This window comes from Arabidopsis lyrata (genome assembly GCF_000004255.2).
Source record: "Arabidopsis lyrata subsp. lyrata unplaced genomic scaffold ARALYscaffold_2, whole genome shotgun sequence".
In the NCBI taxonomy this organism is placed as follows: Eukaryota; Viridiplantae; Streptophyta; class Magnoliopsida; order Brassicales; family Brassicaceae; genus Arabidopsis; species Arabidopsis lyrata.
The window spans coordinates 9,369,964-9,382,777 of record NW_003302554.1 but is presented as its reverse complement, the minus strand read 5'-3'; the positions used below and the strand labels follow the sequence as shown (position 1 = coordinate 9,382,777).

General features: G+C 44.7%; 1 protein-coding gene across 1 annotated transcript in view; it reads left to right on the top strand.

Moving 5' to 3' along the window:
* LOC110224191 (platelet binding protein GspB-like) overlaps positions 1-1,263 on the top strand; it is a 1,961-nt gene extending 698 nt beyond the window's left edge. The window contains exon 2 of the mRNA XM_021010031.1: positions 7-1,263. Within this exon, the coding sequence (XP_020865690.1) occupies positions 7-639 (633 nt within the window). The 3' untranslated portion in view covers positions 640-1,263. The remainder of the gene's footprint in view (positions 1-6) is intronic.
* The last annotated feature ends 11,551 nt before the right edge of the window (positions 1,264-12,814 follow it).

The window sequence follows — 12,814 nt, the reverse complement described above, 5'->3', positions numbered from 1 at the left end:
GTACAGAAATATGCTGCAGAAAAAGAAGAAGAAGCATCACAAGCCAAAGTACAACTTGAAGAAACTCAAAAGAATTTGAGGATGCTTAATAATGGCACAAAGAAGTTGGATCATATTCTGAATATTGGCAAGATTGATAAGTGTGGCCTTGGATTTGAAGGAAAACTTTCAAAATCGGATCCAGTGTTTGTTTATGGTGGAAAAATCACGTCTGGATCAGGAAGTGTGTCAGAAACAGCAACTGTGGCAGAGACTGCGTCAGGTACAAGAACTACTACGAGAACTGGTACAGAGTCTGATACAGGAAAAGGTAAAGAACTGCAGAGTGCACCTCAACGAATTTTTCGACCTGTTTGCCATCATTGTGGTATTGTTGGGCATATTAGGCCAAGGTGTTTCAGATTATTGAGGGAGAGAAATCGAATGGAGAATGCTTATGATAAGAGATTTCATGGTCCTACATGTTATCATTGTGGAGTTCAAGGGCATATTAAGAGGAATTGTTTCAGATTCATTCGAGAATCCAGTCATGAAGGCTTAAGGCGCATGAAGATTTGGGTTAGGAAAGATGATTTCTATGGAGGTGGTGTACTAGGCTATCAACCTCGTGTTGCAAAGCGGGGAGAATTTTCTAAGTAGTTTTGACCATGTTGTGACTCATTCAGGGGGAGAATGATGATGTGTTTCGTGATGTTGTTTTGGAGTTAGAACTGTTGAGTTCACAAACATAGTCAAAAAGGGGGAGATTGAAGATGTAGCTGCAGTCTGATGAAGTTGTTGAATGAGTCAAGAAGTAAAACAAGATTTTGTCTGATGGAGTTTCTGAATGATTCAAGAAGTATGTCAAGATGCGACTGTTTTTGTGTAAGTGTCGGTTTCTAGAAGGTTTGAGAAGATGTGTTTGGAGCGTGTTTAGAGGATGAATCACAAAGGAAAAAGGACTTAAAGAGATTTGGAAGACTTGATGAAAGTGGAGTTTGAAGAGAAAAAGGAAAAGTATAAAAGGAAATTTACTTTTTCTTATGGAAATTGGAAATCTTCTCCTATGGTGATTAGGAAATCGTTTTGGCTATATAAGGAGGAGCTGGGGACGTCTTGGAGAGGCAAGAGAGCTGAGGCATAGAGGCAAATCATTGAGAGCTTTCTAAGGGTGTGTGCGACATAGTTTCGCGGTTTTGTGCAACTTAGTTTTGCGGGTTTTGTGCTTGTGTGATCAAGTGGTTTTGTTTTGAAGTCTAGGCTCAAGTGGAGTTTAGCTCAGGGTTAGGTTATCCTGATTAAATCTAGACTCAAGGGGAGTTTAGTTAAGGGTAGAGATTATCCTTAAGGTTTCACGTTATAGAAGGGAGCGGTAAATCAAGAGGGTTGGGCTTGTTTTACGCGTTTGCGAATTGGTTGTAATTTGCTTTCTTGTTCTAGTGAAATCGAAATCTGGACTTGGTCCCGGGGAGTAGGAAAAACCGAACCTCGTTAACAAATTTCTTGTCTCGTTTACTTTCTACAATTTATCTTACCTCATCCGCACTTACAATTTTTGATTGAAGTTATTGGTGTTGTGTTATTGGTGATGAAGTTATTGAAGCTAGAGTTGTTGAGTTCACATACATAGTCAAAAAGGGGGAGATTGAAGATGCAGTTATTTTGGTGTTATGTACTAGTCGTTGAAGTAGTACAGAAAGTAGTACAAGATGTGATTCAGGAAGATGAGATGCATAATTGCTGATGGGGGGGCTCGAGTACTTGGGTGTTGGAGCGTTTGTCAAGTCAAGAAAAGGAAAATTATCTTTGTTTGAAGCAAAAGGAGTCATGTAAGTAAAGGGGAAGTTTGCTTGAAGAGAAAAGGATTGACAAAAAGGAAAACTTTTTCCTTATGGGATTTGAAAACTTTCTCTTATGTGTGATTGGAAGAGCTTGAGGCGCAAGTTTCTTTTTGTTATATAAGGGGGACGTGACCTTATGAGAATGTGGATTTGCAAGAGTAAAAATCCCAAGGAGATTCGATGTGAGAGATTGTGTGTGTGATCGTGTGCGACGTAGTTTCGCGGGTTAAATGCTTGTGTGATCAAGCTTATTTGTGTGTTGGTGTTGAAGGTTCTCGTTGGAGAGTTTTGGTGACCATTGGGTTCGTTGGTGTGACGATTCGTGTGTGGTGGTCGTTCGAGAAACTTTGGAGAATTAAAGTCTAGACTCAGGGGAGTTTAGCTCAGGGTTAGGTTATCCTGATTAAATCTAGGCTCAGGAGAGTTTAGTTAAGGGTAGAGATTTATCCTTAAGGTTTCACGTTATAGAAGGGAGCGGTAAATCAAGAGGGTTGGGCTTGTTTTACGCGTTTGCGAATTGGTTGTAATTTGCTTTCTTGTTCTAGTGAAATCGAATCTGGACTTGGTCCCGGGGAGTAGGAAAAACCGAACCTCGTTAACAAATTTCTTGTCTCGTTTACTTTCTGCAATTTATCTTACCTCATCCGCACTTACATAAAACTCAAGATTCCCGCCTTTCACGGAACCAACAATCCGGACACTTACTTGGAGTGGGAGCAGAAAATTGAGTTAGTCTTTGTTTGTCAAGAGTGTACCGAGGCCAACAAGGTTAAAGTTGCGGCTACTGAGTTCTACGACTATGCGCTAAGTTGGTGGGATCAACTTGTTACCAGCCGAAGACGTGCCAGAGACTATCCGATTGAAACATGGAACCAGTTGAAAACCATCATGCGAAAGAGATTTGTGCCAAGTTATTACCATCGTGATCTAGATCAACGGCTAAGGAATTTTGTCCAAGGAAGCAAGACGGTCGAGGAATATTTTAAAGAAATGGAAACGCTTACGCTAAGAGCCGATATTCAAGAAGATGGAGAAGCCGTTATGTCCCGATTTATGGGAGGTCTCAACCGAGAAATCCAAGATCGTCTAGAAACTCAACACTATGTGGAACTTGATGAGATGCTTCACAAAGCGGTCATGTTCGAACAGCAAATCAAAAGAAGAAATTCCCGATTAAGCTACGGCACCACCAAAACCAAATACAGCTCGGAAAAACCAAGTTATCAAAAGGAAGAGAAATCCGTCTACCAAAAGGACTACAAGCCATTCGTCAAGCCAAAACCGCTAGATTCAGACCCGAAAGGAGAGGGTAAGGAAGTGACCACAAGGGCTAGAGATATTCGATGCTTAGTGTCAAGGACTTGGGCACTACGCGAGCGATTGTTCTAACAAAAGGATCATGGTCCTTAGAGACAATGGTGAAGTAGAATCCGAAGATGAACGTTTTGAAAACGATTCAATGGAAGAGAGTTTGGAAGCCCCAACTAAAGGAGAGTTGCTTGTTGCGAGAAGATCATTGAGTGTTCTAACTAAGGCCGAAGAGCAAGCGCAAAGGGAAAACTTGTTTCACACAAGATGTTTAGTCAAAGGTAAGGTATGTAGCTTGATTATTGACGGAGGAAGCTGTACCAATGTTGCGAGTAGAAGTATGGTTGAGAAGCTTGGTTTAGAAGTGCTTAAACACCCGAGACCATATTCGCTCCAATGGCTTAACAAAAATGGTGAGATGTCCGTCAACGAACAAGTCAAGGTTCCATTGTCAATCGGCAAGTATCAAGACGAGATCGTGTGTGATATACTACCAATGGATGCTAGTCACATTCTTCTTGGACGCCCATGGCAATCGGATCGACAAGTTCTCCACAATGGCTTCACCAATCGACACACCTTTGAACACAATGGCCGAAAAACGACTCTTATTCCGATGACTCCGCACGAAATCTATCTAGATCAGCTAAGTATGGAGCAACGGGCCATCAAACCAACCGAACCGATCGATACCAAGGGTAAGAACAAGGTAGGTCATAAAAATAGTTTACTCTTTGTTTTCAAAGAAACTCTTACTTGTTCAACTAATCCCGAACCGGTGCTACCGAGTAAGATCAAGTTGGTTTTGCAAGAGTTTAAGGACGTGTTTCCGGAAGATAATCCCATAGGTTTACCACCCATCCGAGGGATCGAGCATCAAATCGACTTTGTTCCGGGAGCCGCTTTACCAAACCGACCAGCTTATCGCACCAACTCAACCGAAACAAAAGAACTCGAGAGGCAAGTGAACGAGCTTATGGACAAAGGACATATTCGAGAGAGCATGAGTCCTTATGCCGTTCTGGTGTTACTAGTACCAAAGAAAGATGGGAGTTGGCGTATGTGCGTGGACTGCCGAGCCATCAACAATATTACGGTTAAGTATCGCCACCCTATCCCTCGTTTAGATGATATGCTTGATGAGTTGCATGGTTCTAGAATCTTTTCAAAAATTGATCTTAAAAGTGGTTATCATCAAATCCGGATGAAGGAAGGTGATGAATGGAAAACGGCTTTTAAAACTAAACAAGGATTGTATGAATGGTTAGTTATGCCATTTGGGTTAACAAACGCACCTAGCACTTTCATGAGATTGATGAATCATGTCCTTAGGAAGCATATTGGAGTATTTGTTGTTGTTTATTTTGATGACATCTTGGTTTATAGTAAGAACTTAGAAGATCATGTCATGCATCTTAAACTCGTTTTGGACTTGCTTCGAAAGGAAAAGCTTTATGCGAACTTGAAGAAGTGCACCTTTTGCACGGATAATCTTGTTTTTCTAGGCTTTGTTGTAAGTGCAGATGGAATCAAGGTAGATGAAGAAAAGGTTAAGGCGATTCGAGAATGGCCAAGCCCTAAGAATGTAAGTGAGGTAAGGAGCTTCCACGGTTTAGCGGGATTTTACCGACGATTTGTCAAGGATTTTAGCACCATTGCCGCGCCACTTACGGAAGTTATCAAGAAGGACGTTGGATTTAAATGGGAAGCTGCCCAAGAAGACGCATTCCAAACCTTGAAAGAGAAGCTTACTAATTCTCCCGTCTTAATTCTTCCTAATTTTATGAAAACTTTTGAGATTGAGTGTGACGCCTCCGGGTTAGGTATTGGAGCTGTTTTGATGCAGGATCATAAGCCCATAGCGTTCTTTAGTGAGAAGTTAGGAGGAGCAACACTCAACTATCCGACCTACGACAAAGAGCTTTACGCATTGGTCCGAGCACTACAAATGTGGCAACACTATTTATGGCCAAAAGAGTTCGTCATTCATACGGACCACGAGTCTCTCAAGCACTTAAAAGGTCAACAAAATCTCAACAAACGTCATGCACGGTGGGTCGAATTCATAGAAACCTTTCCATACGTGATTAAATACAAAAAAGGTAAAGATAATGTTGTAGCCGACGCATTATCTCGAAGGTATGTTTTGCTTACTTCTTTGGATGCAAGATTGTTGGGATTTGAACAAATAAAGGACTTGTATGCTAATGATTCTGATTTTAGCAAAATATTCCAATCTTGTGAAAAGTTTGCCTTTGGAAAATATTATCGGCATGATGGCTATTTGTTCTTTGAAAATCGACTTTGTGTGCCTCACTCTTCTTTGCGAGAATTATTTCTAAGGGAAGCTCATGGCGGTGGCTTAATGGGATACTTTGGAGTTGCTAAAACGTACAAGGTAATGCAAGAACACTTCCATTAGCCACACATGAAGAGAGATGTCGAACGACTATGTGAACGGTGCGCGACTTGTAAGCAAGCGAAAGCTAAGGTTCAACCCCACGGTTTGTATACCCCTTTACCTATTCCTTTGCATCCTTGGAATGATATATCTATGGACTTTGTGGTAGGATTGCCTAGGACTAGGACGGGTAAGGATTCTATCTTTGTGGTTGTTGATCGCTTTTCTAAAATGGCACATTTCATTCCATGTCATAAAACCGATGATGCATCTCATGTTGCTAGCTTGTTCTTTAGAGAAGTTGTTCGTTTACATGGCATACCTAAGACCATAGTTTCCGATCGTGATACTAAGTTCCTTAGTTATTTTTGGAAAACTTTGTGGTCGAAATTAGGAACTAGATTACTTTTCTCTACTACATGTCATCCGCAATCCGATGGTCAAACTGAAGTTGTGAATCGAACCTTGTCTACTTTATTGCGTGTGCTCATTAAAAAGAACCTTAAGACTTGGGAAGATTGCTTACCGCATGTTGAATTTGCTTATAATCATTCGGTGCATTCCGCGACTAAGATTTCTCCTTTTATCGTTTACGGGTTCAAGCCCACTTCTCCTTTGGATCTAATGCCTTTACCTTTGAGTGAAAGATCAAGTTTAGATGGCAAGAAGAAAGCCGATTTAGTAAAACAGGTTCACAAGAAGGCTAAGGAAAATCTTGAAGCCCGAACGAAGCTTTACGAGAAGTATGCGAACAAAGGGCGAAGGGAAGTCATCTTCAACGAAGGCGATCAAGTGTGGGTTCATCTTAGGAAGGAACGTTTCCCGGAAGAACGATCGTCCAAGCTAATGCCAAGAATCGATGGACCGTTCAAAGTGCTCAAGCGGATCAACAACAACGCCTACCAACTCGATCTCCAAGGTAAGTACACCGTAAGTAATAGCTTCAACGTTTCTGATCTTCTTCCTTATTTTGCAGATAATTCGGATTTGAGGTCAAATCCTTTTCAAGTAGGAGAGGATGATGAGACCATGGCCAACACAACCGCACCACACGAACCCGAGGAGCAGCTTGTAGCCGAGGAGCAGCTTGTACCGGAGGAAGCACTAATCGTCCCGGCGGGTCCTCTAACTCGATCAAGATCCAAAAGGTTCAACCAAGCAATCAATGGACTACTTAGGGAGCTAGACAAGAAGCAAGAAGACGTGGCCCAAATCTCCCTTATGATGATCACGGCCCAAAGTGCTCGGTAAAGGGATAAGTGTTGCTTACGCACTCTTTTTCCCTTGTCAAGTTTTGTCCCAATGGGTTTTCTTGACAAGGTTTTTAATGAGGCCTAAGTAACACTTTCAAGCCTCCCTTTATCAGCCCATTTCATGGTCCAAGGCCCATCACTTTGCCTTGGCCCATTATCTTATTTTTATGTTCAAACTTTGCATTTAATGCCTTTGTAATTTCCTAGATACTTTGCATGAGCTTGCATGAGTGTGGACTTGTGCATGCTCGTGCATGTTCTCCTTCTCCTCTCTTCTCCTTCATCCTCCTCTTCTTTATATTCTCTTTGTAGCTCTCATTTGCAAACCATCAAACATTTTATCAAAAATCTCTCTTTTACTTGTTTGATCCGAGAAGTGTGTAATATCTTCTCAACTTGTTTTCTTCTTAGTGTGTAATATCTAAGTTGTATTCAAGCTCGTAGTCTAAGAGATTCCACCTCTCTTGGAAGTACAAAACGTTCCACCTTCAATCCGCTGCAACAGTTCATCCGTTTGTCCGTTCATCTTCCACCTACGATCTCGCTCTTCTTCCATTCCGCTGCATCCTTCATGTTCAAAACCAACAAAGTGTGTTCTTGGGAATAGATCCTCATCTAGGAGTCTATCAGGTACCCTCAGGGAAACGGACAGGCCGAAGCGGCAAACAAGACGATTCTCGACGGAATAAAAAAGTGCCTCGACGCGAAGAAAGGCCGCTGGGCCGACGAATTGGAAGGAGTACTATGGTCGCACAGAACCACGCCGCGGCGGGCCACGGGAGAAACACCTTTCGCCCTAGTCTACGGCACGGAGTGTGTGATTCCCACCGAAGCCGAGATCCTGGGACTAAGAAGACGTTTTCTCCCCGAGCAGGAAAATTCCAACACTCAGATGATGCTGGACGAGCTGGACTTAATTGACGAAAGAAGAGATTCGGATTTGATCCGTATGCAGAACTATCAAAATGCAACGGCTCGGTACTACAATTCTCACGTTAAGCAACGCCGCTTCCACAAAGGAGATCTCGTACTGCGCAAAGTTTTCCAGAATACCGCCGAACAGAACGCAGGTAAGCTCGGCGCGAATTGGGAAGGACCTTACACGATCGCAAAGGTAATCCGTCCCGGCGTCTACGAACTCGTCAACATGAACGGCAAAGCGGTACCTAGATCCTGGAACGCAATGCATCTAAGGAAATATTACCGCTAAAAACCTAAGGTACGCATGTATTCGAACTACGGGGTGGCTTGATCCCTGAAAAGGGTACGTAGGCAGCTCGTCCTCGGACGAGTTCAGCTACCCCCCTAATTAAAAAAGGGGGGAGTGGGTCCGTATACATATACTCCCACTAAATTTTTCAAATTTTATAAGTTTTTACCCTTCGGATTTTTATTTTTATCCACCTCGACATCTATCCCAAAATTCATCTCGGGAACCTTTACGGTCTCCTTATCGATCCACAAAGCCAACGGTTCGTTCGGACAATGGCCACGTCCACGAATAGAGAGCTCATTTCACCGTTTCGGTTACAGCGCGATATATAAGCATTCAAGACAATTCGGTCGGAGATATCTTGCCAAAGAAATTGTCTTCAGAGAACCCAGTTAACTTCAACACTGGTACCCCGGTTCGCTTCTAAGCACTGGCATCGACTATATCAGCTCGGGTCGCAACCGATAAAGATTAGTCCCACGTAACCAAAACCCAGTTATCCTAACACTGGTGAACGATCCATTTTCACTTTCAGCTCGGAAGTTGAAACGGTTCGGAAGAATTAACCTCTTAACGTCACACGCTTGCAAAAATCCAGTTACCTTGACACTGGTGCGTAATTCGTTTCCTCGGCTCAGAAGTTAGAACGATTCGGAAAGATTAACTTCTCCATGAACAACCCAGATTTACGAAAACCCAGTTACTCAACACTGGTACCGAATTTGGTTCGGAAACATCTCTAGATAAACAAAAACAAGTCGAGCACTTAAAAAGAACATATATTCAGTGGATAAAGCCATCCAGGCATAAGTTTTTACAAAAGAAACTTGAAACATGAAACAAAAGAAAGAAGAGACGCCTCGGGATTATTCGTCTCGCTCCTCGACATGCGCTGCCGCAGGATTCAGAAACGTTCCCGCTTGATCGGTAACTCCGACTTCAACCGCGTCACTTTCCACTGATCTGTTCCCGAGGCTGTCATGGGTAGAGACAGGAGACACCGGAGGAACGGTCAAGTCTCTGAGCAGCTCTGCCCCCAGCCTGGCGTATTCAGCCTCGGCATCCCCATACTCCTCTTTCCATCTGGCGACCTCAAGCTTTTCATCTTCAATCCTTCCCCCGGATTCAAGCGCTTCGATCAGCTCGGCGTTGGCTTTCGCTTGAGAGAAGTATATGTATCGCTCGGAGACTTTGTCAAATTCAGCCAATTTCACCTCGGTCATCTTGACCTTCTCGACAAATTCCCCGGCGATCTTTCGCTCACCAGCTTTCTTCGCCCGGGCTACCTCGGTCTCGCGAAGAGCCTTCTCCTCGACAAGCAGGCGCCTGAGCCTCTCAATTTCCGCCTCGGCCTTCTGACGGACACGAACATTCTCCTCGGCCTCTTTTCGCCTCGCCTCCTTTTCGGAAACAATCAGCGCTTCGGCAGTCTGTGTCGCTGTGACCGCCTCGGCAATCTTCCTCTCGACTTCAGTCCGAGCAGCCTCAAATCGCTCCTGAGCCGCAGCATGCTCACGAGCTGCAGAATCGTAGGAATGAACCATAGTGTTCATCGAGGAGAAGGCCTAGAAAGCAAAGTGATAAAGACGTTAAAACATGAAAAAAGGCTACCTTATACTAAAAAGGGACTCGAACGCGTACCTTCAAAAAATTGGCCGCGGCCTCACCGTACCGCTCCGCCTCGACCAAGCCCTCTGGAGCGGGAAGCAGCGGCCAGGCGCAGGAAGCGATAAGGTTGGCAGATGCAACCTTGTCTTGGTATATTGGCCGAGAGGAGCTGTGAGCCTGTTTCGACCTTTTACGCTTATCTCCGGAGTGTTCTCCTCGGGGATGCTTTCTCTTGGACCTGGTCTACCCACCAGCAGGCAAACCAACCACCAATGTGTTTCCCGCCTCGGGAACCTAGCTAGCAACATCCCCAATCGGGATACCATCTGGCACCCCGGACAGAGCCATGGTGATAGCTAAATCAGCACCCGATTCTACGGGATCAACAATCACCTCGGGGACGGTAGTTGCCTCGGTCCCCGCTATAGCCTCGGGCGGAGCCACCGGTCCGAAAGCCGCCTCTATCGCTCTCTGCTCTTCGCGCGCCTTCTTCTCGGCGGCCTTCTTTTTCCTTAAGGACATCTTCACCCCTTGCATCTCCGTCAAAAAACTTAGCCTTTGGTCTGAAGAAGATGAGGAAGTGGAACAGGACGCGCCGTGAAGAATCCTTAACGCCTTTTCAACCCTTCCTTGGGAAAAATGCTTAATCCAGTGACACTTCCGAGCAGCCAATTCCTCACGAACGCTGAACAGGTCCTCGGGAATACGATCCAGGAAGCTCGGGCCTTGATCTGCAAAAGAAAATCGAAACATCAATTAAAGTCAAGTTATAACAGAAAACAAACAAGAATCACATATGAACTACCAATCTTTCTCCATTTTCCAATCATCTTTTCAAGGCAGCCCTCGGGGACACAATCTTCGTCAAGGGCGACGAAGAAAAAATGATCGGTGTACTTCTCATCTTTGTTCGGGAAGCCGCCGATAACCCTTCGCTTCGGACGTAGAGAAATATAATATCTCTCCATCTCACAGCTCGAAACACGGCGAATCTCCAGCAAATTCCTCAGATGATCAAGACCAATGTTGTTGTACGTCTCGAATCCACGTACTAAGATTCCAACTAAATGTCAAAGGCCTCGGGTCGTGATCTGGGTCAAAGCAAGCTTGTACGACCATAAGTACTCGATGATCGGCCTCGGGATTGGGAACCAGAGGAAGCAGAAGTAGAAGAATCCTTCGTACAAGGTAAAGAACCCTTCGGGAGGATCGTCGGCTCTCTCATTGGAGGTCGGCAATCGCAGAGTCACCCCTTCGCCAAAGTTGAAACGTGCTTTTAAATCCCGAAGTGAGTCTGAAGTCGACAGAGTGGAACCGAGAGGATCATGTTTTTTCACCTTTTTAGCTCGGGTTTTCTTCCTTTGAGCCATGGCACCTTGAATCGCCAACTGAAGTAGCCTGGCTCCCTCCTCGGGATCATAAGTAACCATCTCACCCTTCACCTCGGGCAAAACCGACGGCTCGGGCACATCCTGCCAGCGAGAAACTCCCGCCTCATCTGCAGCTGGAGGACGCCTGCTCCTTCTGTTCAAAACCGCCTTGGGGTCATAAGGGAGGTCTTCATCCCGAGCCGTGTCAGCAATTGCATCCCCCCGAGCCACAAATTGGCTCGGATCCCCTCGGTTTCCAGATAAAGACTCAGCACTACAGCTCGGCTCGGAATGACCCGACGCACTGACCTCGGACCCACCTGAACTGCTCCAAACCATCTTTCGTTTGTAAACTGGTATATTTCCGCCTCGGGAAGAACCACTTGAATCAGAGAGAGACATCAATCTGCTCGGGTAAATCGAAAGAACAACTGGAGAAACAGAATTCAGGGCGCCAGCAAAATCAACCTAGATCTAAACACGGCGGCGATACGAAAAAGAAAATCGGAAAAAGAAGAAGCATAAACTAAATCAAGATCAGAGCGAAAGAAACAAACCTTAAGATTTTTGCTCGAAATTTGCAGAATTGAGGAAATAAATCGCGAGACGAGTATTTATAGAACGCTTCGGCGCGTGACTTCAGAGCTAGTTTCACGTCCGCCGAAATTCTCGGGAACAAGCGAAAACTCTTCCACTTTTCAAGAAAGAATTTCAACCGTCACACGCTAGAGGGAGATGAAGCGTCAAAGGAATTCGAATCATCAGAAGGACCCTTGGAGCATGGACAGTTTCGGCATACAGGGATTGGCTCGGAACAATGTTCAAACTGCTCGGACTAACAATCGTGAAGCTCATCACTTGCTCCTCAAGATGAAGAGCTGGGGGACTAACTGTTGGGGTCGGATTCCACCCGCACTGAGTCCGAGCTAGGAAATAATACCTCGGGCCGTATCATCAAAACCGGCTCGGGGAACACTGCCGAAACATCTCGGGATCAATCATTGAACTGGCTCGGAGAATGTCGATTGATATGACTCGGGTCACCTTATACCGGCTCGGGGACGTTTGCCACGACAGCTCGGGAACCTATATGTCACCATGCCCGAGCTGAGCTTTCCTTCCACCCCGAGCCGACCTCATAAGTAGCCCGAGCCGCTTCTCTGAGAGTAGCCAAGCTCAATCGACGAAGAGTATCCGAGCTCAATCTTTTCAGAGTCTCCCCAGCTCGGCTCGGGAGTCATGCCATCATCTATGCCGCCCGAGCCGAAATCATAGACACCCGAGGCGAAATCATATTCGCCTCCAGAAGTATCATTTCTAAGTAAGATATCATTAGAGAGAATCTAGAAGGATCGACTCAAATCAGGAAATCTTCCAAGAAACCCCGAAGAATAAGGAAACTATCCTAAACCCGCGATATTCTAGGCCGACTTCAAGATAAATGGAAATCTTCCGAGAATATCGTTGGAGAGGCGGTTTATCACCCCTATATAAAGAGACTCAAGGCTCAAGCAAAAGGCAAGCAATATCGCTCTAGAATTTACACTACGCAAAGTTCTCATAGCACAAACATCTTTTTCTTTACGATCAAACTCTTGTACGATCAAAGTCATCTTTTCCTTAATAATATCAAGAACACCATCTTTGGTATCAATTGATTCTGTCGTTCTTTGAGAATTCTCGCAAATCGTATCCCTAAATTAAAACCCTAGACAAATCTCGATTGTGTTAGTTTCGACTTCCACAGGCCTATCCCTGTCCGACAGCCTGTCCGCTACATCTGGGAGGCTTTAAAGACTTGTTTACCGACCCTACAAATCACCACATGATCTTTCCCTGTG